This window comes from Pelodiscus sinensis, chromosome 26 (genome assembly GCF_049634645.1).
Source record: "Pelodiscus sinensis isolate JC-2024 chromosome 26, ASM4963464v1, whole genome shotgun sequence".
Taxonomy (NCBI): domain Eukaryota; kingdom Metazoa; phylum Chordata; order Testudines; family Trionychidae; genus Pelodiscus; species Pelodiscus sinensis.
In genome coordinates, this window is record NC_134736.1 from 9,318,927 (window position 1) to 9,346,867 (window position 27,941).

The 27,941-nt window shown below is 45.8% G+C and overlaps 1 protein-coding gene across 5 annotated transcripts in view; it reads right to left on the reverse strand.

Moving 5' to 3' along the window:
- KIRREL3 (kirre like nephrin family adhesion molecule 3) overlaps window positions 1–27,941 on the reverse strand; it is a 779,733-nt gene that overhangs the window by 283,227 nt on the left and 468,565 nt on the right. For all 5 annotated transcript variants that reach the window (XM_075909300.1, XM_075909299.1, XM_075909298.1 and 2 more), the window contains 2 exons: window positions 12,962–13,111; window positions 7,552–7,701 (listed from right to left, as the gene is read on the reverse strand). In XM_075909300.1, the coding sequence (XP_075765415.1) occupies window positions 7,552–7,701; window positions 12,962–13,111 (300 nt within the window). The remainder of the gene's footprint in view (window positions 1–7,551; window positions 7,702–12,961; window positions 13,112–27,941) is intronic.

A 27,941-nucleotide genomic window follows, 5' to 3' on the forward strand; every position in this document is an offset into this window, starting at 1 on the left:
AACTTATTTTGAAATAGCACGTCTACGCTACAGGGAAACCTCAAAATTAGTCCGAGGCAGGCTCCCCTGCTGTGGACGCGCTACCTCAATTTAGAGTCCCAGGAAGCACTAGGGAGTAATAACTTAGAATGGCTTGGGGGAGGAGCTATTTCAAAATAGCAGCAGTGGAGCGTCCATACTTCTGCTATTTCGAAATAGCAATTTCGGAAGAGGCGTTATTCCTCGTGGAATGAGGTTTGCGGAAGCCGGAATAAGCCGCCCGTTATTTTGAATTTATTTCGAAATACAGAATTGCTGTGTAGATGCTTGCATTGTTATTCAGAATAAAAGAATAACACGCCCTTAGAGGCAGCCATAAGGGTGATACAGCGCTATGTGATACACGCCAAGTCAGTACAGACTGAAAGCCCACATGCGGCTCTGATGAACGCTTTCCTGGTCTCCTCCACAAGTCTGAGGAGACTTTATGATTCTGCCTCCTGGCTGCACAGACCCTGAAGTCTCAGCACGAGCCCAGGCGAAACTGGGAGAGCTGAGCTGAGCTGAGCTTCACGCTGGGGTTGAGGGTTTGTTTACACCTCAGAACTCAGCCCAGGGTTAATGGAAGCAAAATAAAATGTTGGAACAGGCCAGCCTCCTGACATGAATCCAGGGAGATCCCAGGAGCTCAGAGGGGTGGGCACAAACCATCTTGGCAAAGTCTGTTTCTTTCCTTTCCTTTGTAGGGATTTGATTGATTTCCATTGATGTGTGTAAGGTAAACCAGTCTACTAGCACCGAGTACCTCACACATCACAGAACAAGCCCATGCCGCTTTAGGCAAATCCCTTACCTTATTTGCATGGGCTAATCAGAGGGGGATTGGGGACATATGGGCTGTGTCTAGACTGGCAAGTTTTTCCGGAAAATCAGCAGCTTTTCCGGAAAAACTTGCCAGCTGTCTATACTGGCCGCTTGAATTTCCGGAAAAGCACTAACTTCCTACTGTAAGAAATCTCATGTAAAATCATCAGTGCTTTTCCGGAAATACTATGCTGCTCCCGTTTGGGCAAAAGTATTTTTCCGAAAGAGTTTTGCGCAAAAGGGCCAGTGTAGACAGTATAGTACTGTTTTCCGTGAAAAAAGCCCCGATTGCGAAAATGGCTCTTTTGCGGAAAAGCGTCCTGCCAATCTAGACGCGCTTTTCCGAAAATGCTTTTAACGGAAAACTGTTCCATTAAAAGCATTTTTGGAAAATCATGCCAGTGTAGACGTAGCCATGGAGTCTAGCTAACAGGCCTAAGGTGCCTTGAGTCAAAGATGAATCTCCATTAGTTGTCAGAAGTATGGGACCTATGACATGCAGTTTGAGCAGATTGGATTCTATCCCATGGAGGACACTGCTACAAACATGCAGTCGCCAGTCGACTACAATATAGCGAGCCGGGTCCCCAACTTGCGTTAATTAGCTCATTGGAGCTATGCTAATTTCTAGCAGCTGAGTATCTGGCCCACTGCCTTGCATCTGGAACAAATCCAGACGGGATGTGGAGACCCCACACTCCCAGTTTGGAAGGAAATGGAAGCCCCATGTAAACTCTCTGGCAGCACGTGGAAACCCACCTCCGCTAGTCTCCTCTAGGAGTCTGTACAACTGCATAAAGCCCACGGGCGATGAGGATTCGGAGGCAAGCTTACTGCAAGGAAGGGTCACCGCTGTACAGAGAAATGATTTAGAAGAGCTTTAGAGCTGGCCCCAAGCCCTTTGTCTTTGTACAAAGCTGTCTATAGCTTGTGGACACAGAGCCGCTGCTTATTTGTACAGTGGTATAGTTTTATAGTGTCGTGCACACAGCTTTATTGGATTGTAAGCTTAAAAAATAGCTGCAATAGCATTGCCTCCTTCTATAAATGCAGCTCGCGCCCCTGTAAATAAAGAGAAATCACTGCCGCTGAAAGGAACGGCTTTGCTCTCATTACCTGTCCCCGCATGGTGCCGGGGCCCGTATCACCACCACCAGCAGAGAGAAAGACAATTAGTTCTTGGGCACTGTCCTCTTCACTGTCAATACTCCACCTGTGGAGCTCCACCCATGCCCTGCTGCTCTAATGTGACTGTGTTAATGGCTCTTTCCTTGGGCAAGCCGGAGCAATAAAGCTCTTGGAGTGTGCCATGGATGGTGATAATAAAACTGCCAAGGCAACCAGCTCCCATAAACCTCGGGTTAACTTTCTTCCAACTTTCAGAGATTGCCTGCTTGCTCTTAATACACCTGAACAGCGCCAGCTTCTGTACTTTAGACACCGTTACACTTCTGCCTTTCTTGAATCAATGAGAAACAAGTCGGAAGGGAAATACAGCCCTGAAAGCTGGTGAAGTGGATCTGCAGGGTCAGCAGTGGGAGGAAATATATGGACTTGGCAGAATTCAAGGGTTTTTTTTTAAAATAATTTTGACACATATTGATGTTTATTTTAAGCATTTTTCTATTTTGATCCATTTGAATTTTGAAAACTATACAAATGTGAGGACAGGGGAAATCAATCAATGGAGTAGGTCAAACAATTATTGATGACTACAATAGATGCTGAAATTTTAAAAGTTAAAACTTTATAACCATGAAAACATAAATTGCAATATCACATGCCAAAATATATATATAAAAAAATCCTAAAATCAAACTTCAGTAAACTTTCCTGCAGCCTTTTTCTTACTGTGCTCATTGGTACATTTCTGTTATCATTGATGGATATTTTTTGTGGTTGTTTTGTGGATATACACACATTGAAGTCAATGTCAGCAAATGCTGATTTCACTGTGCAGACACAAACCAACCACAAAAGATTTTCATTCTCAGACTCTGAGGCTACGTCTACACTGGCCCCTTTTCCGGAAGGGGCATGTAAATTTCATGAGTCGTAGTAGGGAAATGCGCGGGGGATTTAAATATCCCCCGCGGCATTTAAATAAAAATGTCCGCCGCTTTTTTCCGGCTTTTAAAAAAGCCGGAAAAGAGCGTCTACACTGGCCTACTTCCTTTGAAGTAGGAATAAGAGCCTCCGGAAAAGGGCGCTTTTTCCGGAAGATCGGGGCCAGTGTAGACGCTCTTTTCCGGCTTTTTTAAAAGCCGGAAAAAAGCGGCGGACATTTTTATTTAAATGCCACGGGGGATATTTAAATCCCCCGCGCATTTCCCTACTACGACTCATGAAATTTACATGCCCCTTCCGGAAAAGGGGCCAGTGTAGACGAGCCCTGAGTGTAACACAGAATGTCCTTATAAAACAGTCAGAAAATAAAAGGTGCAAATACCACTATTTATTTGTTGCAAATAACTAGAGCTCATAACAAATTTACATCTGAATATTTTTCAAGCAAAAATTAGTTTTAAATTTGCATGGAAAAATTTAATGTTGGCATAATTTTTCCAGTTCTCTGATTTAAAAACCAGAAAAAATATTAAGTGTAAAAAACGGGGATAAGGGAAGGGGGGGGGGATTGAAAAAGAGTTTTAATTTAACTGAATAAATATTGTGTGCAGAAGTGGTTGCTCCAGCTCAAAATAGGTAGATTGGAATTGGAAAAGGGACACAGAAGGTTAACAAAAATTGTTAGGAGTATGGTACAACTTCCGTATGATGAGAAATTAATAAGACTGGGACTTTTCAGCTTGGAAAAGAGACAAGTCTGGGAGGGATACAATAGAGCTTTATAACGGGTATGGAGAAAGTAAATGAGGAAGTATTATTTACTCCTTCTCATGCCACAAGAAATAGAGGCCACCAACTGAAATTAAGAAGCCTACGGGTTAAAACAAACAAAAGGAAGTATTTCTTCACACAACATACAGTTAACCTGTGGAACTCCTTGCCAGAGGATGTTGTGGAAGCCAAGATTATTACAAGGTTCAAAAAAGAATCAGATACATTCATGGAGGATAGGTCCATCAATGGCTAATAGCTAAGACCTGCAGGGATGGTGTCCCTAGCCTCTGTCAGAAGCTAGGAATGGGTAACGGAATGGATCACTTGATGATTCCCTGTTCTCTTCATTCCCTCCGGGGCACCTGACATTGGTCACTTTTGGAAGACAGGATCCTGGGCTAGATGGACCTTTGGTCTGATCGAGTATGACAGCTCTTATGTAGCCTGTCAAGTCCCCTCATTCAGTGCACTGTAATTGAGAGCATCTCTACCCATCTCATCATGGAGATGCCTGTGGAGCTCACTTAACTCAGAAATAAAGTAAGCCAGATGAGTCCGCATGAACAAGATTTGAATTAAACAGAAATATCTGCACAGCTGGTGGCATTACACTCTGGTAACTACCTGAAATTTCTCTCCATTTTCCTGTATAAATATGCCCTTTGCTTCCCTAATGTTCAGTATATCGTACCTGTAGCTCAATGCACCAAATGTTATCAACTGATTGTTAGGCACCAGACTTCACTCTCAATACATAGGGCTCCTGGAGGCATCTGCTCATTACACACCCACGGAGTTTCCCAACTGAGAACTGGCCAGAGTGCAGCCTCCGGAGTCACTAAATGTAGCCTGTGGCTACCTTCATCTTCGCTCCTGGGGATGACAGGTGGATGGACAGGGTGCGCTAATACAAATGTACTCAAACTATTGTCTATGGACTGATAATGATGCATCAGCCTCCACATACACCTCCCTCCTCTGCCTTAAATTTCTCCTGGCCACCTGCAAAAATACATTTAAAGTTAAGAGGAACATGTTGCCAGAGGTTTGCAAATTCCGTATTCCAATGTGCTGTAACTTTAATATACTTAAAATAAAAAAGACACTATAAATGTGAGCGGCTGAACAACCTAGGTAAATGTACCAATTAGCAAGTACCATGTATATTCACATAAACATCTATCCAACACATTCCATAACCCCATAGATAATAACGATTTCCCTTTGATCCTTAAAAACATCTTACTGCTCAATCAACACGTTGCAATAGCTCTCAGTTCTTACGTACGCTTATGCACCCTGGGACGAAATTAATTTTGGAATCTTTAGTTCTAATTAAATTACATATTACTTCTTTTGTATGTCTTTTGTAACATGTTATTATTATACAACACAAGACAGAGACACAGATTGGAGAGGACACGGAGAAGTAGTTAGCACGGGGCGTTAGTGAGTAGAGAAGGAATATAGGGCATGAATAATAGGATTGTTAGTTTCCTGTTCATTTTCAGATTTCTTTCAAGCTTTCGAGGCTTTTTGAGTTCAAAGAATTATTCTTTGGAAATTATAATCTATAAATTAGAAGTAATTTTCTCTGGTAGATATATTCCATTGATGCACACTTTCAAATGTTATTAATGAAGTAGGTTTTTTTGCTCACTAATAATTAGAGCTGATCAAACCAATTTCCATCAAAGCGGTTTATTTTAAAAAACACATCTTTGTCCCCCCACAAAAAGGAAAATTTCCACAAGAATTCCATCCCAATACCAAATGCATGTGGTTTTGGAAAACTGAAAATTTTAATTTAAAATTGGGCATGTTTTGGTTTTTCATTGGGAAAAAAAAGAATTCTGGGTTTTTTTTTTGTTTTTTGTTTTCAGGCAACATTTTCTCAGCAGCTTCACTAAAGCCTGGTCTGCTCATTTATTAGCAAACCTGCTGCCGACACACATCCACACTTAATTTTGTGTCCGGCCAATAAAATCCTCCACTTTTATCAGCACAGTTATTACCCTTCTCAGAGCAACACATGCTCCTCACCAGTACAGCATATGGGCTAATGTCAGCAAACCGGACCAGAAAGTCCTTCTGTTACAAACCCACAATGCACATTCCCTGCAGCAGTGGGCTGCCCATTAGGCAGAGAGAGAGATGGATCTCTTGTGAATGGCCAGAGGGTAAAGAACCTGTTGTTATCCCCATCCCTGAGAAAGCTTTTGCAAGTGATAGAAGCTTATGGCTCAATCCAGCCAAGATTGCAAGCAACTTTAAGTAGAATAGTAATAGCGATGTAGCCGTGTTAGTCTGGTGTAGCTGAAACAAAAGGCAGGACTATGCAGCATTTTAAAGACTAACAAGATGGTTTATTAGGTGATGAGCTTTCGTGGGCCAGACCCACTTCCTCAGATCAAATTGTGGAAGAAAATTGGCATGACCATATATACCAAAAGGATACATAGTCCTGCCTTTTGTTTCAACTTCAAGTAGGTGATTGATCCCAGTGACAAGGTGCTGAGAAAGAACAGCAGAGCCAGCACTCTGATCACTTAAACAACAATTAATTCCTTTCAGGGTGGACCTAACTAGCAGATTAGAATGTGATGCAAAGGACTAAAGAGCTAATTAGCACATTAATGCTGAAGATAAACAGTGGCACAGGAACGAGGAGCTGAGGAGAGAGGTGGCTAGTGAAGCCAGAGCCAAGAAGGATCTGTGGGTGGGAAGACCTTTTCCATTTTCTCTGCTTGACAGAGGGTGTTGTGTCTGAATGGTCAGAGCAGCCCTGTCAGCAGCAGGCCCAACGGGACTGGAGCAGCCGCTACAAGTTAACTGGTTAACCTTTCACATCCCGTTCTAGCTCTGTATGGGTATGTCTACACTGCATCCCTAGTTCGGACTAGGGATGCAAATGGAGACGACCGAAGTAGTTAATGAAGCGGGGATTTAAATATCCCGCACTTCATTAACATGATCTCGCCGGTGCGCTAGTTCGAAGCACAGCTGATTCGAACCAGAAAGTGCGCGCCGGGACGCGTTAGTTCAGACTAAAGACCTTAGTCATTTTTTGAGGAGTAACGTTAGTTCGGACTAAGGGCTTTAGTCCGAAATAATGCGTCCCGGCGCGCACTTCCTGGTTCGAATCAGCTGTGCTTCGAACTAGCGCGCCGGTGAGACCATGTTAATGAAGCGCGAGATATTTAAATCCCCGCTTCATTAACTACTTCGGTCATCTCCATTTGCATCCCTAGTCCAAACTAGGGATGCAGTGTAGACGTACCCTATGTGTGTTTTATCCTCTGATTACTTCTGCTGTGTACCACTCATGGGCTCCTTCTCCATGCACACGGATAGCTCAGACCATAAGTTCCTTTGGGTATGTCTACACTACCCCGCTAGTTCGAACTAGGAGGGTAATGTAGGCATACCGCACTTGCAAATGAAGCCCGGGATTTGAATTTCCCAGGCTTCATTTGCATAAGTGGGGCGCTGCCATTTTTAAAACCACGCTCGTACGAACCCCGTGCAGCGTGGCTACACGGGGCACGAACTAGGTAGTTCGAACTAGGCTTCCTAGTTCGAACTACCGTTACTCCTCGCTGCACGGGGTTCGAACGAGCGGGGTTTTAAAAATGGCGGCGCCCCGCTTATGCAAATGAAGCCCGGGAAATTCAAATCCCGGGCTTCATTTGCAAGTGCGGTATGCCTACATTACCCCGCTAGTTCGAACTAGGAGGGTAGTGTAGACATACCCTCTCAAACCAGTTGATTTACCAAAAAACTACATTGTGAAAAAGCCACCTGTGCAATCTCATGGAAGCCAACAAAATAACCTCTGGTCCATACCAGTGGGGAGATAGGACTTACCTAGAACAGTCAGCCGGGCTGGTCTGGATCGGATGGCTGCCTGAATGGCTTGGCACTCATACACGGCGTCATCTTGGAGATCTGCCCTTAGGATTTTCAGGTGATGTTCTCCAGACAAATGGTCCCCTACCACCAAATAGCGTGGATAGCCTGCAGAATGCAAAACACAAGCAAGGTTGTAGCCAGAGGAGGTCTAGGTTGGATATTAGGCAAAACTATTTCACTAGGAGGGTGGTGAAGCACTGGAATCGGTTCCCTAGGGAGATGGTGGAACCTCCATCCCTAGAAGTTTTCAAGTTCTGGCTTGACAAAGCCCTGGCTGGGATGGTTTAGTTGGGGTTGGTCCTGCTTTGGGCAGGGAGTTGGACTTGATAACCTCTTGAGGTCTCCTCCAGCCCTAGGTTTCTGTGATTCAGGCAGTCAGAGTTAGAGAATGAAGAGTTTGTAATGTGAATCGGGGTTCCCACACTTCCCTCGGTAAAGACCTGTGACCACCTCTGAGGTTAACAGATGTTTAGAGCAATCCTGTGGACTCATCATGGAACCCAGATCACGTGGGTCTCATTGTAGAAGACTGAAAGTCCCTTTAAGATGGAAGAGAGCTAGGGGTGGAGACAGCGGATCCTGCACGATACCCCTAGGGGTTCAGGAAGCCTGTAAGACCAGAGCAACAGCATATGTCCTGTCCGCTGTGTAGCCACTGTGGCTGTTTATGGGGCCAGGCTGGCAGTGTATCATGAGTTCAAGAATCTAAGAATCTAAATAGGAAGATCTCTGCAGAAAAGTGAAGCAAATACGCTGAAACCTGAAACGAAACCAAACATGGGACCAAACCAGACCTGGGGGACGCTGTATCTATAACAGGCCATCCTTTCCCATCATCCCTGCCTTTTGCTGCCGTTGCCATGACATTTGCATTGGTGAGAAATATCATGCTGCAAAACACGTCAAAGGTGAACACCTCCACTAGGGAGTCCCGCAGTTCCTGGCTCTGCCACGGACCGGCTGTGTGACCTAGTTCATTATATTGTCAAAGGGCTCAGACGGAAAGTGCTAAAAGCATCAAGAACCAGGGCCTTGATCCAATACACAAGATGCACATGTTTAACTTGGAGCAGGAGTAGCTACATTATTTCCAATGAGCTTAAAGTGGAGCATGTGCTTAACGAGCATGCTGGATTGCGGCCTACTAGGGAATCGTGAGTAATCACCATCACCAACTTCATTTTACTGGTAGCCTGAGCTATAGTGGAGTGAAGGATTCTATTGCCCAAGTCTTTCCTAGCTGCTTCTGATTAATGCACTGTGTAGCACAGGGAACTTGGCACGCTCTTATGTTTTCTTTGTTTTGCAAGCTCTCATCAGCAGGATTTGCTCTCCTGAACTGTAAGAAATACAGATGATGGGTCTGTTTGTAGTTAGCTAATTAGGTGACTAGCTGAGCTGACAATTTCTCTTGCTAAGCCATACCCAGAATTGCTAATTGTCCAAGTTGTTTGCATGAGCCAGGAACTTCAGTGGAGCTGTAACCAGTTCACCACGCAATGTCTTGCAGGTAAAGCTCAGATCTCTAATGTGTGTGGAAATGTATTTCATCGAGCTTTGGCATGGCCTTGAAGAGGGGATTGTACACACAGACAAGTTGGAGAAAAGAAGCATGCACTAGACCGGTGTTTCTTAACCTTTTTTTTTTATAAAGTACCCCTTATTTAAAAAAAAAAGTGTAAGTACTACCTTTAAAAAAATGATAAGTACCCCTAGTACCTACAGTTTTCAGACACACACAATTTTTTTCTACCATTGCAAGACATTTGTTAAACAACTTAATTGTAGCCAGGCGAGCGATGAAATTTTTGTGTGTAAAAAGTACAAAAATAATAAAGCGCTGTAAAACTTAAAACAAAAATTCTGTTTTCTCCAAATTTCAGTTGTGTTGACGTACCCCCCAGACTTCTCTCGAGTACCCCTGTGGGTTGAGAAACACTGGTTGAGAAACCATGGGTGGGGAACCTCTTTAGGTTCGGGGGCCGTTGACTCATAGAAAAATCAGGTGGGGGCTACACACAAGTGAGAAGCAAAAAACCAAAACCAAAATCTTCACTGATGTGGCCCCTAACTGAGAAGAAGAAAGACACCCCCCACATTCATCTTGCACACCAGAGCCTAAGGGGCCCAGGCTAGTAGCTTTTGTGTGCTCCAGCTCCACAGGGGAATAGTGGGGGGGGGGGGGAGAGAGAGGGGCAAGCCGAGGGCCACATCTGGCCCCTGGGTCTTAGGTTCCCAACCCATGTTCTAGACCTTAGCCTAAGCTCACTGAAAATGAAAATGTGGGTTCTCTTCCCATCTCTTCCACTAATGTGCTCTTTGAAATGATTGTCCACCAGTACCAGAAGCGGCCGTTGCTTTCATGCACTCTGGGGCCACATTTTTATAGGGGCTAAGCACCCGCAGTTTCTATGGAGCTCAATGCTCAGCCCGCCTGGAAATCAGACCTACAGGTTTCAGATTCAGCGTGCAAAAACAGAAATGTGAAATCACTGGCTGCATTAGCTTATGGTGTTCTCCGTTGCAGACAGTTTTCTGTATTATCACATGGGACAGCATTTGCAATGGACGCTGATGGAAAAAAAACACAGGACACTGAAATAGTCAGCAGCTGAAATTGTCATGCAGTTATCATGAATGACAGCTAGTTTTGCAACACTTGCCTATATATTTCCTAAACACTACGTGCCACAGGCAACACCTGGATACATATGTATTTCTCCAGCAGCAGCTTACAAAGATGTAGTGGTTTGCACTGGGACTTTGGACATATTTTTTCCTTTCCATGTCCCAGCCAGAGGAGTATGATTGGGGATGGCATGCTGAATGCATGGAGAAAAGCTATCCGCACTCTCTACTGTGGTAGGTCCAAAGTTAGCAATGCATTGTAGCAGCTTATCTTTAAGCTCCTGCATCATTTCTATCTAAGTCACTGGGACTTAATATTAAGAACTTGGACTCAGGCCTAAAAAGGTAACTTGGCACCTTGGGTTAAAATCTCAGTTTTGGCCTCTCTGCCATCAACAAAACTCCTGCCAGACCCCGTAGGCATTTAAACTCACACGGTGCCTGCGTTTTCAGGGTAAAAGTCTCTTGGGACCTACGTTTCTGTCTACAGTACGTCTAGACTACAGGCTTTTGTCGACAGATACTGTCAACAAAGCTTCCGTCGACAAAGAGCGTCTAGACTACATCCAGTTCTGTCGACAAAGTGGCTTGCTTTGTCGACATGACAGTGTAGATGCAAAGGACAGTGTAGAAGCAAGAACTCTGTCGACAACAGGCGCTATTCCTCGTAGAATGAGGTTTACCGCCGTCGACAAAACTGCAGAGTTCTGTCGACGTTATGTCGACAGAACTCAGCGGCAGTGTAGACACAGGTATAGTTTTGTCAACAAAAGTCCACTTTTGTCAACAAACCTTGTAGTCTAGACACACCCTGGGTGTGATAAGCGACTGGCTAGGGAGCCTGAGCCAAAGCTCCATCATCCCAGCTCCAGGTAGGAAAGTTAATTTGGAGCCGGCTGAGTAAGCCCACACCTGAGGGCACATGGGGACCAGCTGTTGGCTTTATGAGGCAGGAGGCTACATGAGGCTGGCAGGAAGGTAGCAATGAAGGAGAAACCAAGGTGAGAAAGTTTGTGCTCCCCAGCTAGTTAAGAAGCCAGCGGTCCCTGAGGTGATACCTCTGAGGGGTTGTAAATAGAAGGTGGTGGGAACTGATAATAAAAGGCCTGGGTGAGTGCACTGAAAAAGAGGCCTCTGGCTAGTTTGTGGGCACAAATGGAGCCCAAGATTGAGGGGCCTGTGTGAACCTTGTTACACTGGGCATGCGCCCCGATTTCTGTCCTGTGCCACCGGGCAATTCACAAAGCAGAGGAGAGCAGGTGTTTGGCAGCCTAAATTCCCTGGGGGGGTGGGGGGGTGTCTAATCCAGTAGGTGTGCTCGGATGGGGGCAGCAGGTTGGGATAATTTTTGGTGGTGCCCAGAACATGCCCAAGTCCTACCTCTCCTCTGCCCACACATATACCTGGGGCTCAGGGAAGGAGCAGGGGTATAGGAGGGGGGTGTGGGCTGAGGGTTGTGGACGGGCGGTGGGCCATGAATGAGGAGTTTGGGGTGTGGCGGTCAGGCTGCCCTGAGGCTGGGGGCCAGAGAGGCGGACTCCCCACAGCCCTCTCTCCACTGGTAGCATGCCAGTCACCCAGGAACCCTTCTCCTTCTCCCCTTGCATGATATTCAGCCAGTCCCCCTCACTGGCTGCTGCTCAAGGTCCAACCAGGATAAGTCTCCTCCCCCCCCCCGAACCCGAGTTGACTTGGAGTTGCTGGTGGGGTAGGGGCTGCCATGCGCCTCCTCCCTCCACAGGCATAGCAGCCACCTATGCCTGTCCCCAAAGCTGTTCCCTTGTAGCCAGCTGTGACAGCAGCCTGCAAGGCAGCACAGCATGGACCTGCAGGGGGCAGGTTGATGGCGTGCGGGGTGGCACAGGCAGGGCAGGATGAGACTCCCGGAGATGGCGCACAGGGGCAGTAGGAAGGGCTAGGAGAAAGACCCAGTTCTGAATATTGGTAGAGCCAGGCCCTAGCAGTGCTCCATGTAAGCTGAGCGCGTGGCCAGCCACTCACGAGAGATTCAAATGCCGCACAGCTGATTAGCAGAGTGCCCACAGCACCTAAAGCCGGCAGCATGTGTTTCTACTGGTGGTGCACATCTGCACATGCCTTGATGCACATAAAATTTATCCCGCACAGGCCTTTCAGTGACATTTAGAGTATGTCTACAGTGCAATCAGACACTCCCAGCTGGCCCACGCCTGCTGACTCAGGCTCAGAGCTGTTTAATTGTGGTGCAGATGTTTGGGCTCTGGCTGCAAGGAAGGAGGGTTCCCGAGCTCAGGCTGCCCAAACGTGTGCATCATAATTAAACACCAGTTTGGCCTAAGACCTGGGAGTCTGAGTTTCCTGGGCTGCCTTTGGGTGCCTTGCTGCAGTGCAGCCGTACATTAGGTTCTTAGGTCCGGTTCCTCAAAAGGATTCTTAAATGGGAGTTGGGTGGCTGAATACCGTTGTGCATCTGGCCTTACGTGCCGAAGTTACTTTGGAAAATGGCACTCAGGAGCCTTTGAAATGCTGATCCAGTGCACATTTCTAGAGTCCTGCACGAATACCAAATTTTGTATCCACATTGGATCTGCAAAAATGAGCCGGGGATATCCGCATCCATGAATACCTGGGCTATCCGCGGATTTGCAGGGCTACACATTTCCCCCTTACATCAGTCACTACCTGCCTGGCAGAGCTGCCCACTGCTAATATCCCATCTGTGAAGCGGAAAAGGAGCGAGGAATCTTGGAAGGCTTACTTGAGAGATCCCGGCCTACTCCTAGGGCGAGTCCATCTTTAATCCACAGCACAATGCCATTGTACTCGGGGATTGCACACAGCAGAGTCACAGGCTGCCCAGCTATCACCACCTGATCCTGAGGCTGCTGCGTAAAGGAAGATGCTTGTCCTGGAGAAAGAGACAAGACACAACAAGAAGGTCACATGGGGCACTCAAAAGCTTGCAAGCTTGTGTAAAATGAAATTGATCGGGTTGACAACCTGGGGCTAAATTTGGTGACCCTTATGGCTGTGATTATGTACACACCACTTACAATCCTAGGCAAAGTTCAGCATGAATCAGTTCCTAATTGGGAGAGACATTAATTACATAGTGTTTCCTCCTTGTCTGTTTTGTTCAGTGTTTGCGCACATCCCGTTCACTTTGGCAAACCCAGCAGCAAAGAGTTCCGCAGGTAATTCCATTCACTGAACCCCAGCTAGGATGCTCTATGACACTAGATTAGAAAGAGTTACATAATTAGCAATCTAGCTGACCAAAATTCAACCTTTAGAGACATGTTAGTAGTCAGGATTGTGGTTTTTGTGTGTTTACATATAAAATATTGTTACAGGTTGACAATGCAATCAAATGGTTCCTGTCTATTGCTGTATTCTGTTAATTCAGAGATCAAAAGGAGATCTTAATATGTAGATGAGCTATGAATGTGATAATATCACTGTCTTTATTTCTCCTTGAAGTATGTAGTAAACTATCTGTAAGTAGGAGGAAATGGGTTTTATGCTAATCCATGTTGCTAATTACCAGTGAGGCCTAGGAAATGGGAGATTACTTCAGAGCCACTATTCTTCACCCATGGAACACCTGCTGTCAAGAGGGTACCCATAGCCTACCAGAAAACTATAAAAAGATTTCTTGGGCCCTGATTCTGTTATCTCAGATCTGCCTAAGCCTCATTAGGGGAAATTTGATTTGCAGGATCACCCTGGTATTGGACATAGGACTGTGACCAACACAAGTATTTATGAAAGACCTTTTGCAACTCTACAGCTCACCATCTGTACTGGGAAACTGGTCTCAGAACTTTATTCATATCTGTAAGCATACTTATCTTTTAACTTATACTCCTTTTTAAAACAACTTGTTGCTTAATTCATAAGAATTATCTGTAAGCATGTGTTTGGGTGAGCTCTGCAATATTCACTGACCTGGTGAGTAATGTGTCTGGCCCTGTGGGATTGGCAGAACTTTTTATATGCTGAGTAAAAATTCTGGTAATCAACATATTTGATTGCTGTCCAGGCGGGAGCCCAAGGCTGCAGTGTTTCAAGGGAACTGTGTTTGTAGCTTCTGGGTAATCAGGAAGGTATCGCAAAAGTGATTTTGTGGCTAGATTGGTGAATCTAATGATTAAAAATAACCCCCAGTTTTGGGGATCATCTGCTCCTTCCTCGCCGTTTGCCCTTCACTAGCTGCTTCCGGCTCACCCTGTGCACCGCTTCTAGAACCTCTGACCTCCAACCCCCAGCCCAGACGCATCTGATCCCACAAAGCCTATCTGCTAAGTGACTCTCATTTTTAGCTTTTTGGTTTTAAATTGAGGATTTAATGTCACCTCGGCTTGGTGCCAGGCCCTGCACAGAGAATTTCATTCAGTGCCAAAATCATTTGGCCAGTGTGGAGTGCTTGTCTGGATTTGGTACCCAGGCAAAAAGATACTCACACAAAGGGTGTGTCTAGACTACAGGGTTTTGTCGACAAAAGTGGACTTTTGTCAACAAAACTATACCTGCGTCCACACTGCCTTTGAGTTATGTCGACATAACGTCGACAAAACTCAGCAGTTTTGTCGACGTATGTAAACCTCATTCTACGAGGAATAACGCCTTTTATCGACAGAGTTCTGTCGATAGAAGGCATTATTGCATCTACACTGTCCTTTGCGTCCACACTGTTATGTTGACAAAGCGGCTTGCTTTGTCGACAGAACTGGATGTAGTCTCGACGCTCTTTGTCAACAGAAGATTTGTCGACAGTATCTGTCGACAAAACTTCTGTCGACAAAACCCTGTAGTCTAGACATACCCCTAGTGAAGGTACCAGTGACTGCCAGCTTAGGGTAGATACTCTAAAGTAGGGAGGAGAGGGGTATTGCCCACTTCTCAACATTCTTAGCTCTGTGCTTTTTAATTCGGAGTTTCTACCTTGGAACACCAGGGGTCTGATGTGCTGAGCTGCTGGTCACTCATGCTCCAATGGGAGTACTGCCCAAAGTAACTCAGGTAGGCTCCTGAAACGGAGGGACTCAAGATTGATGGGCAGTTTAAAAAAATCTAGGCTCCACTGCTTGTTATTGCGCTCTTCTGATTCAGCAACTGGCATTTCACTATTCATGTAACTCCAGGGTGCAGAATTTTTTGGGTTGGGGGCTACTGACCCAGAGAAAATCCAGGCAGAAACCACACACAAATGAGAGGCCAACCCCCAAGTGAAGAGAAAAATAGCCTCACAAATGTGGCCCCGAACTGAGAAGCAAGGGAAAAAAAAGGCACTTCACTCCAACCAAGCTCTGGAAGGGAGCTGCTGGTGAACGAGATGCGGTAATGTCGGGGAGTCGGGGTGGGAGGTTGGGAGCAGGAGCGGGCTGGGGGGGAGTGCAGGGTCGGGCAGTAGGCAGGGTGCAGGAGCAGACTGGGAATGGGGGTATGAGGCCTTGGTGGGAAGGGGGATACAGGAATGGGTTGGAGGGTCTGGGTGGGAGAGGGTGCAGGAGTGGGGTGTGGGTCTGGAAGGGAGGGCTGCAGGAGCAGGCTAAGTGTGGGGTTTGGAAAGGAAGGGGTTCAGAAGCCGGGTGGAGTGGCATGTCTGGGCACGAGTTGGGATGCAGGCGCAGACTATGGAGGAGGGTCTGGAGGGGGGTGCAGGAGCAGGCTGGGCATGGGGGGCAGGGGTCTTGGAGGGATGGGGCATGAAGGAGGGGGTGGGGGTGGCAGGAGGGGGCAGGACATCATGGCATTTATCTGGTCCAGCTCTTGGGAGGAGCACAGGTGTCTTTGTGCAGCTCTGCAATTGCAGGCACTGCCCCCACCACTCCCATTGGCCCAGATTCTCAGCCAATGGCAGCAATGGGGGGCGGTGCCTGCAAAGAGTATTTCCCATCCCCTCCCCCCACCAGGCAGAGTCAACTTGCGGCTTGTCTTGATTGGGCCTGCAAGGGTCTGAGCCTCCCGGGTCTGCTCAAGGCAAGCTGAGGTTCCCTACACCGTTGTAACTACTTGGGGGTCAGACAAGATGGTCACAATGGGCCCCTCTAGCCTTGGAATCTATGAATTGGCACCGTAGCCATAACAATCCGAGAGCGCTCACCACAGCAAGAGCTGTCCGCATGCTGTTGCTACAGCCGTTATAATAACCCCAATCTCCACTTGCTTGGCTCCATCATGCTTCCAATGGGCTTGAACCTCTACATACAACGGAGGGTATTTTGTCATTACCAAAAGCTCTCGGAAAATCCCTTCAGGTCTTTTTGAGTTAAAGGGGGAGGGAGGACCCCAACCAGACATGCACATTTTTTTTCAGCTTCAAAGCGAAACATTTGACTTTTAAATTTTTGCTTAAATGGCTTAATGAAAATACGCTTCCTAGCGCTCCACTTGTCACTAGGGCTCCTGGTGATGCAACCCCACGGGTAAAGTGTGTGGGGGTGGAGGGAGGACGTACAGCGAGACCGGGAGAATAATTCCAAATGCCAAAGTTAAAAGCAATTGAAACGTTTCCTCTGAACATGCTCTGTTGGCATCTGCTAAGATTTCAGCAGCCTAATGAGGCCTCACCCCATTCCATGGCATCACCAGGGGGCACAGAAAACAGCACACATTCTCCCTGCTTAGCCTGACAGGCACTGGGACTGCTGGGATAATATGCATGAGGGAGACTGTAAGTGCCTCATTAACAACTAGACAGCATCCTTTTGTATCCAGAGATAAATGCAAAAACTGCTCCATTATCACAGAGGCAGATACCTTGATACCTAATATTAGAGGACCCCGGCCGTCTTTGCTGCTGATACCAGCTCCCACTTTTCTCTTGTTCTCTAATTCAGGATGCACAATTGAAAACTTATTATGGAATAAAGCTACTGAGAGCCCTAATTTACCATCATTGTTTAAGCAATGATCCTCTCTCTTCCGCTGGATTCAGATTGGAACTCATCAGCATCTGCTGGAGACTCTGCACACACCAGAAATCAGACAGAAATAATGGTCCCCCCTTCAACAAAGCAGTTAAGCAAGTGCTTAATTTAAATTTGTGAACAATCCGCTCCCTCTTTGGCAGAGCACTTTAGCGCATGTGACTGCCACCATGAATGGGGCACCTCCAGAGCTAACAGCACAAGCTGCTGTAATTGGAGTTAAGTGCTGTAGCTGGGCTATAACAGACTCTCATCCTCTGTGGAGGAGCACAGAGGAGACACTAACCCACACGCTCAGCACTGTGTTACATATGTGGTTAGCTTCACGTGCTTGGATTTCAACAGAACTCAAGCATGTGCTTAAGGTAACACACATGCTGAAGAGATTTGCTGAATCAAGAGTATCGATAAAACATTGACAAACTATTCCCAAAACCTCATTTATGACTAGACTGTTCTGGAAGATTATTATTGTAACCATGTTGCATGGCTTGGCTCTACAGATGGTCCTTTGGCGCTAAACTGGGGTCCAGATTAGAACAACCCTTTGGTGTTTGGTGTCAGACCACATCCCAAATATGGATGAGAAAAACACATATTAGAAAAGTGAAAATAAAAACAACTTTTGGGAAAGTAGCCCGAATGGAATCTATATTTGGGACTCCTTCATGACAGGGGTTGTGGTGCAGGGATTAGTGTGTTTTTGTATCATTTGCACTGGCAGAGAGAGGTCTATAAAGAAGGTAAAAGTTTTTGGAGTGAGTTTTAAATGTTCCAGAGACTTTTTTCCTCCCACTGACTTTAACAGGAGATGCAAGTGCATCTCTAAAGCTCAGGCCAGCAAGTTCCAATGAAATCAATGATGATCAAACATACCACATGTGACAGAAGGTCTCCAGCTACTCCAGTGATGAGGACAGTATAAGAACACAACTAAAAAACCCATCCAGGCTTTCATCTCACATCTTGATCACTTCAACATTCTGCTCTCTGGCTTTGACAGATGCAATCTTACCTCACTCAACATGCTGCTGCAAAGATCATTCACCGAGACTGCCGCTTTGACCACATCATCCCCCTCTTCGCATCCCTCCCCAGGCTCCCTCTTCTCTGTCACATCAAACATAAATTGCTCATTTTCACTTTCAAGGCCCTTCATGAGAAATCCTCCCAATCCATCATCTCTCTTTAGCTACCTAGCTGTCAATGCTCCCCTCTGATTGGCCCATGATAGTATTCATCCCTCATGCTACATTTTCAAGCAGACCCTTGGCTCTTCCTTCTATGCTACTCCTTCCATTAGGGTGGAGCGCCACGCCCTCTGTAAACATTTGCAAAGCTACTTCATTATACTCTTCCAAATCCCTCCTCCTCGCTATAATGCCTCTAAAAAAACGGACAATGGTTAGACTGCTGCAGTGCTGAGAATACTGTCAGAGTGACAGGTGTTATATACTTATGTCCCTCCATTGGTCTCTATTAATCTCCTGTCATCTATTTTGATTGCTAGCACTTTGGGGGCAGGGACCATCCTTTTATTCTTTCTTTGCACAGGATCTAGCACAAGCGGGTTCCTGGTCCATGGCTAGGACTCCGAGGTTATGTCTACGCAGCAGTGTTATTTCGGAATAAGCTATTCCGGAAGAGATTTTCCGGAATAGCTTATTTTGAAATAGTGTGTCTACACACAAAATGCGATTCGCAATAGCGCTTTGCTATTTCGAAATAGAGCGGCCACACTGATTGTTACATCCACACCTGTTCTTGCGTGCGGATATGGCCGCTTGATGCCAGGCTGTCTGCCATGCGGCCCTAGATGTCCGTATTCCTACATCTGGTGCGGAGATCCTGGAGGTTGGTCTTGTCACCCGCAAACCTCAATAAGGTGCAGGATCTCTGCACCAGACCAGTAAGGCGCACGTCTTTTCCACCCCCGCCAGGCTCCTGGGAGCTGTCTGACTGCTCCCTGCAAGCAGTGGAGGGCTGGGTGGAAGCATCAGTCTGGCTCATTGTAGCCTAAATGAAGTCAGGGGCAGCTGCAGGGTGGCTCAGAGCTGTCAGACCTGCTGGGAGCCACAAACACTGTCTGCAGAGTCTGCAGATTGAAGGGCTCCAGGGGACGGGCGGGGGGAGATAGAGTTTTGCTTAGTGTGGACAGAGCAGCCAGCAGGGCACCCTGGGAAGACCTGGAGGCTTCTGATTTTGAAATAGCCCCTATTCCCTGTCTACACAGCCCCTATTCCAAAATATCTGTTTCGGAATCGGTGCTATTCCTCATAGAACAAGGTTTACAGAACTCAAAATAAGCTGTCCACTATTTCGAAATAGCGGTTTTGTTGTGTAGACGCTCGCAAAGTTATTTCGGAAGAACGGCCGTTATTCCGAAATAACTTTGCTGTTTAGACACACCCTCTAGGCACGATGGCTATACTACTGCCACTGAATAATAACCCATATGGAATCACAGAATCATAGAGTTGGAAGAGACCTCAGAAGGTCATCGAGTCCAGCCCCCTGCTCTAGGCAGGACCAATCCCATCTATAGAATAGAATCGAAAGTAGAAAGGGAAGAGACCTCAGATACATTCCCAAATGGTACAGATATGTACGGTCTGCACCATGTATAATCATTTGCTCCCATGCAAAATGTGTTCAGAGTGACTATAACTTGCGACTATATCAGAAGAGTCTTGAAATGACTGTTCAAGGTAGAGCACCAGGAGAATCAGGCTTCCTTATGCATGTAGCAGCCCAATTATGGACTATCATCTGATGGCTGGACCATATTCTTGTGAACTCTACATGCTTGAGCATCAGCTTTGCCTACTATTTATGATTCTTTCTGTAGTTACAAAAGGTGTTTTACAGACGTGTAAGTGCAAGGTCTGTGCGCCGAGCAGTTTACAAATCTCAGCAGGCAACAGATTAGGGATGATATACCGAGTCAATGTATTTTAAAATACAGAGGTGCCAGAGAGGTGCCACTTGTAATTTGAGAAATCTAAATAGATAGATAGGAAGCAACAGAGTGGTGATGCTCAGCACACAGCTCCTATGTGTTACAGTTTCAGCTTAGATCACTTTTCCCCTTCATTTATTCGTAAAGCCTTCCAACTGACCTGTATTTGCCACAATACCTACAAATTGCTACTGTCTTACTAGTTCCTGCCAGTTTATTCCAGTGCACCCATCTCTATAGTTACCTTCTCCTGCCATTCCCCACTGCTCTTGGTTCCTCTGGTACCTGAACGTACACTATGGGAACCGGTGAGAGACTGTCTTCTATACTGTGATATTTGTCTTTTGTGCAATTTGTGTGTACAACAATAAGGGCTCTTGCCCCCATATGGGGTCCCACAGCACTACCATATTACAAACTACCAGGAATAAGAATGCTTTTTTGGTAATGCTGGTACGCTTGGTAGACAGAAGTTGCTTGGATAAACTGAAGGCAGATCTACTGGAAGCAAGGGAGACCAGGTTGGGGAATGAATTGCATATTTATTTGGAAGTTATATAGACCAGGGCTAAAGGGACTATATAGCACTGCCCTCTATGGATCAGAAGCCATAGGGCAAAGCATACATAAATCCTAATTGTAGGCCTTGTCTGCACCACGGTAACAAAACTGATTTAGTTAAACCAAGGTAAACCTCTTTGTGGATACTTATAAATCAGATTTTAATTGTTTTAAATGAAGTTAGCTTAATTCAGTAAGGATTTAAGGTAAATCTATACAAATCTGATTTAACTGGGATAACCCTTGGGTTTTGCAGCTACACTGGTTTTCAAACCAATTTTAGGTCTTGTTTACAGGGGAAAGTTGCATCATAGAACACTAGAAATGGATAGGACCTCGAGAAGTCATTGAGCCCTGTTCCCTGCCCTCACAACAGGACCAAGCACCGTCTAGATCACCCCTGACATGTTTATCTAACCTGCTCTTAAAAATCTTCAATGATAGAGATTCTAAAACCTCTCCAGGCAATTTATTCCAGTGCTTAACTATCCTGACAGGAAGTGTTTTCCTAATGTCCAACCTAAACCTCCCTTGCTGCAATTTAAGCCCATTGCTTCTTGTCCCATCATCAGAGGTTAAGGAGAATAATATTTCTCCCTCCTCCTTTTAGGTACTTGAAAGCTGTTATGTTCCCTCTTAGTCTTCTGATTCCAAACAAACCCAATTCTTCCCTCACAAGTCATGTTCTCTAGACCTTTAATCATTCTTATTGCTCTTCTCTGGACCTTCTTCAAATTCTCCACATCTTTCCTGAAATGTGGTTCCCAGAACTGGACACAATACTCCAACTGAGGCCTAATCAGTATGGAGTAGATGGAAGAGTGACTCCTTGAGTCCTGTTTACAACACTCCTGTTAATACATCCCAGAATAATGTTTGCTTTTTTCGCACTTTTGGCTCATATTGATACTGTGTCTCCTAGACTGCTTCTGCAGTACTCCTGCCTAGACAATTTGGCGTTTACACGGTGCCAAATTTTGAAAGAACGTGCTATTTTGAGACATCTCTTAACCCACGTAGAATGAGGGTTACAGGAATGACGGAAGAGCGCACCCGTTATTTCGAAAAATATTTTAAAATCATGGGCACATTTAAAAGATGCGAGGCGGTTATTTTGGGATATCCCCAGCATTCTGAAATAGTCCCGCTGTCTAGACGTACCCTAACGGACAGAGAAACTTGGCTGATCTGTAGAGCTAGCAGCATGGGGGCAAGGGAATTCTGTAATCCAAGCATACCTTAGAGCACTGGGATAAGGTTTAGGGCCCTGGAAACAAACCTCTTTGACTATCTCTGAGCCTCCCATGCTACGAAGTGGAAGATTTGTTGCACAACAGCATCCTATTTCCCTGACGTGATGAGATTTCAGCTCAGTCTCTGAGGAGTCTCATTAACAATCAGATTGGCCTTGAATCCTGCTAGTAACACTTTTTATTCTGATTTAAGCTTTACAAATTTGATTTCATAGGAAATTTTAATCAGCTCTGGGTTTTGTTTTTTCCCCCTTCTTCCCTGGGTTTTTGAGTCAGATTGGAAAAAGCATTGTTGGCACCAAAGGGAAAAAAAGAGGGGTAAATGAGGAAGCAAGAGGGAGGAGGGAAGTGATAGTTTTGCAATTTTTCTTCTTTCCCCACTGTTAACTGAGATTTCATGGTTTGCTCCTTAATCTCAACAATTCTCCAGGCAACTCGGTTGAACAGGGATAGGCTGGAACGCCGCAATAACCAAGACAAGATTGTTTTATCTGCAAGAATTATCAGGTTGTCAGCTGGGAGCTTCCAGAGTTGTAATGAGAAGGCAGAAACACAAAGTGGTGTGCATGCCCTCTGAAAATGTCCATTAAGCAAAGACTTCATTTGGTAATTGCTTTTGGAAATGAAACACTCCCCCCCCCCCCTTTGTTTCTTGATTTGTTTCAGAGGGTGGCCAACATCCATGGAAAATTAGAGAGAAAATTCAGCACATGGTTCCTGTCTTTTCCCTCCTGTTTTGTTTAATGCAGGTAACTATTACATGAAACCAATCTTCGTCCAAAGTCCCATGTACTCTACAACATGGCTGAAGATTGGATGATAGATCAGACTTAACCGTATCTCTCTAAACAGGGTTAAGTGCAGGGGTCAGTCCATGGGTATCACTGGGTTATGGGTATGGGCCAGTCGGGGCCAGTTCATGCAATGACTTTTAGCTGTCCTGTAACAAGGTCAATGTGACAAGTGTTCTGAGTCCTCCAGTGGATGGAGCCTAAGCCAAGGTTGCCTCTAGTACAGCCAAGGCGCACGTGTGGCCTGCACAGGAGGAGCTTTTCCTAGTTAGTGCAGCGTGGGGCTAGGGCTGATTATTTTTGTTGAACTCCAGGATCAGAGAAAGGCAGGGGGTGACAGGTGGGCAAGGAAGAGACGTGTTCCTTCTCTGCCCAATCTCCAGGACCTCAGTTTAGCAAAATGTTTCTGTTCAGGCCACCAGCTGTGGAAGAAGTTTAATGGTGTTACCATTAGTACCAGTGTCACTGGGCTCCAAAGTTATCACCTCTCAGAAAAAAATGGGGTGGCTCACACCTCTCTGGGCTATTGCTTCCGGCTGGCTGTATGTAGACTCACAGGCCTGGATAACACTCTGCACCAGAGGTAGCCTGAAGATGCCATCAGCTTCCGAAAGTGGCCTCATCTTTGGAAGTCCCTTTTTTTGTTGAGTCCGTCACAGGGCACCGATTAATCTTTCTGTAGGGAATGGAGAAGCAGGGACTCTATAGGATCAGTTCCATGCTACCCTGTGCTTCATATTGTCACCATTTACATTGGTGCAACATGGGTATGAAATGCTGTCCACGTGGTCGTAAGATGAAATAGGGACCTCTCGTGTGTGTCAAAAGGATGTCCATGGGACACTTAGAACGCAACCTGTTGAGATGCCCTAAAATCCTGATTCTTTCCCCCAGCCCATTGCTATGGAGGGAGATTGTCCAAAAGCACAGCCATTCAAAAATGAGTGGAATGTTAAACAACAGCACTTCAGAGTAAAATCCTAATTTGCAACCTGATGCCTTCAAATTACTTACCTTGATAGAGAGTCTTAAAATGGTCAGTCCCTTCTGTGTGGGGGCTGGGATAGGAACTGGTATAACTCAGGGCAGTTCCTCTGAAGTCAATCACACGCCCTTGCTATATGTCATCCCTCTACTGAAGACAATGGAGCTAACGTGACTTATACCTGCTAAGGATCCAGTCTCAGGTCTTTCAGGAGTGACCATCAGCCTTGCAGACTACACTGTCCCTTCTAAAGCATCCCTCCTCCCTATGTAGAGGACCTACATTCCCAAAGGCTGTGTCTACACTGGCAAGTTTTTCCAGAAAATCAGATGATTTTCTGGAAAAACTTGCCAGCTGTCTACACTGGCTGCTTGAATTTCCGAAAAAGCACTGACAATCTAATGTAAAATCATCGGTGCTTTTCCGGAAAAACTATGCTGCTCCTGTTCGGGCAAAAGTCTTTTTCTGAAAGACTTTTGCCCGAAAGGGCCAGTGTAGACAGCATAGTTCTGTTTTCCGCAAAAAAGCCCCGATCGCGAAAATGGCGATCGGGGCTTTTTTGCGGAAAAGCGCTTCTAGATTGGCCACGGACGCTTTTCCGCAAAAAGTGAAACTTTTCCATTAAAAGCATTTCCGGAAAATCATGCCAGTGTAGACGTAGCCAAAGTGTTTCTCTGTGCCCAGGGAAGCAACCGAGGAAGACGTATTGCAGATGGGATGTGGGCATTCTCATCACTGTAGCCTAGAAAAGCAGTTTCATAATGTCATAGAGTTTGTCACAAGAAAGCATTAGATCATCTGTATATCATAGGCCATTTAAATTTCACCCAGATACCCTTATTCTGAGCCTCAAGCCTTTACTCAGAGTACAGTATTTCAGTCCCCAAGAGACTAAACCGTTGTGTGCCACCGGCAGAGGTCAGGAAAGACTGAGATGTCAAAGCCCTACAATGGCAGGAAACTAATTAGTAGTTCTGCTCCAGGGCCACATTAAAAAGTTTTTCTTCACAACCAAAAAGGCAGGGAAAGTTTTAAATAAACAAAGGAAAGCTTAAGTGTGGCTGACACAATTGGGAGTCAATCTAACCCCAGAGACAATTAGAATAACTGTCCATTTCTATTCATCTAGCAGGAAAGATGCAAGCAGAAGCCAATATTAGGATTTTGTTCATTTGTGTATGATTAAAAAATATGCAAATCAACATGCAAATGCAAGGCTAACTATGCTTCTTGGTGAGTTTCCAATGTGGCACCCACGTGGCATTGGCACTGACAAGCTGCCCTTTTGCTGAGTGCCATTGACAGAATGGGTCAACTTGCTATTGTGGGAAGTGTTTCGGTGTCAGACAGTTGGAGAGACTCCTGATCTAAGAGTTTCATCTATCCTGGTTGGAGGCTTTGCACGCTTCTCTGAAGAGAGATTTATACAGTCATGGCATTCTAGGAACAGCTATTTGTGTGGGTGTTCTTCCACCTTAAGGAAAATAGTCCCTATAAAACTAAATCAGCAGAACTTTCTAGCACTGTTGAAATCCTAAATGCCCGAATAAATGGAAGACTAAAGTCTTCTGTGAAGAAGAGCAAATACCTCATTAAATTCTTTTTAGTTCCTAGGATGCAGTTCAAAATGGAGCTTGGTGAAAAAATGTTTTGACTCTTTTAGTAAAAGAACTAAAAATTCTTCCAGTTGGATGAATTGAAGGAACAATTATACCTGAATAAGACTGTGAATGCCAACCTGAATTCTGATTCTACATCATCCTTGTTCCCTTTTTGCACTAGTTTTCACAAATGCTTGCATGAAACAGACTCGATTTGTGCAGATGTTTGGGGAGAAGGAATTCTAAGTTCACAGCGGTCTTCGCCTTGTGATAAAACTCAACTGGATTCAAGCCAAGGTGGAAGCGATGTAGCAGCCATCTTGAGAGAAGGTGAAGCAGTAAAAAGGGACCAGAAGGGAGAAGATGGAGGGTGAGAGAGGTCCAAGATTGCTAGCTTCCAACATGGGCTCTAGACTCACCCTTGCTATCAACCTGTTGTGTGGCCTTCAGCAAGTCCCTTTACCTTTCTTCTTCCTCCCACTTTTTGGGAGGGTGACCCTCTCTTGCTATATACTGATTCAATGTCTAGCAGGACTCTCGCTGAGATGGTCTCACTCCTCACCAGAAGCAGGAGCGATAAAAAGAAGGGGCCCCCAGGAACCTGTGGGATGAGACCCCCAGTTTTTCTTCCCTGGGGCCTCACAAGGCTGCAGGAAGGGACTGCTCTAGGAGGGAGACTGGTCCTACTTGAACAAGAGGAGGAGGGTGTCTCTGCCAAGCTGTGACAGGGAGCATATGTGCAGGCTCTGAAATGACAAGGGGATCAAGAGGGAAGGATTTGAAAGTGACCAGCGCCTGCTTTCTGAAAGCATACAGCCTCTCAAGGCAAGGCCCAAAAGGGTTAGACAGTTACGGCTAGTGGACAAAGCACTGGGGGTACTGACCATCTGAGCTACTAGTACACAGGCCGGGCCAAAGAGTTTGCGGGGCCCAAGGCAACATGTTGTGGTTGGCTGCACCACATGAATGGGCGGCTCCCAGCCAGGACAGTGAGCGAACAGCCGGGCATGCAGGTGCTGGGCCCTAAAGGCAAGGGGCCCAAAGCAACCACCTTGCTCTCCTTGTACAGCCCCTGTTACCATGGCATCTGAGCAACTCACAAGGCTTCAGGACACCAACATCCCCGTGAGGTAAGGCCATAAGCCCCATTTTATAGCTAGAAACCAAGGCATAGAGAGACTTACCCCCTGACTGGTTGACAGAGATTTGACTCCGGGTTGCTTGTAATTTAGGTGAGGGCCCTACCCGCTGGACCATCCTCCTTCTCTGAGGAGCAACATCTGCCTGCATGAGCTCTTAAGTGAAAAATGTGAACAGACACACTTGTTAAAAATACAAAAGACCCTGTGTGCAGGCAAATGCACAATGAGAACGAGGGGGGAACTGACTGAACTGGATGCACTAGGGGGAGCGTGCCTAGCTTGAGTCAGTGACGGAGAGAAGAGCAGCAGCAGATAGTTAAATTTTCATTACTCCGGAAGAGCAGGGCTTGTAATAAGAAGCAAGCGACTTACAGAGGGAACAATTTTTCATTAGAAACAGAGGCACTAAGGGTCCGTTTATGGGAGCGGAGCACTGCATTTTTCACTGCGATTTGAAAAGCATCGGTTCTCCGTGGAGTGGAGATGAGGGGGCAGGATGAGGGGGCTGCTGTTTGACTATTACTGTGTAGACACACACAATTAAATGACAAGGGAGCGTTATGGGTCACTGGCCTACCCTAGACACCCTGACTTATGCTGCAAAGACTCGCAGCGTAGACAAAGCTCAAGGGTTCTTGCGCAAAAGGTTTTTTTTGCGCAAAATGGCCCCATCTACACTGGGGTTTTTTGCACAAAAACCTCTTCTGCAAAAAGGATCGGAAGAGTATATGCAAATGAGAGCACAACATATGCTAATGAGTGCTCCATTTGCATTTCCTCTTTCACAAGAGGGAAGCAGTGTAAACGTAGCATGGGTTGCAGCTGCTCTGCACATCCCTGGATCAAATGGACCAAGCGAGGAAAGAGTTCACTGCTTGGCCCCTCTCTCCTCCAACAATCGGACTGGGGAGAGCACGAACTCAGGGCTGGGTATCCAGGCGTGTCTTCATTTATGGACCCAAAAATGAATGGGCCCATTCTCTACAGTCAATCAGAAGAGCCCTTTTCTCAGCGCCTGTGACAATGCACTCTTCAAATAAGGTCTGTTGCACTTTAAAACGCATGCCTGCATCAATTTTTCAGATAACTCAGAAAAGAAAAGCAGACAAAGATGCTATGTTATTTACAGCGCTCCATGGAATCGTCAGTCAGAGAAAAATACGGTGCAAACAGGGAGAGAACAGAGTGGAGCAGGTAATAGCTGGGTGGATAGCAATTGCGCACTTCCTCTCTCATTATCCTCCTGCCGCCTCTGTGTCTTTCAATTACCCCGGTAGCCAGATACCACTAAATGTAACTTTGATTGTGCACTATTTTGTAAGCTGCAGCAGCCACCGTCACTATACACGGTTTTCTCAGATACCCAAGACATGGTGCACTGGAGAAACAGAGGCTAGGGGAGGTCAGTAGGCTAGGAAAACTATCTTATAACACAAGTGTTAGTGCTAGAAATACTGGGAAGCTAAGGTTTCTAACACCTTATGAAAAGAAAAGAAAGAATTCTAACCTCCTGA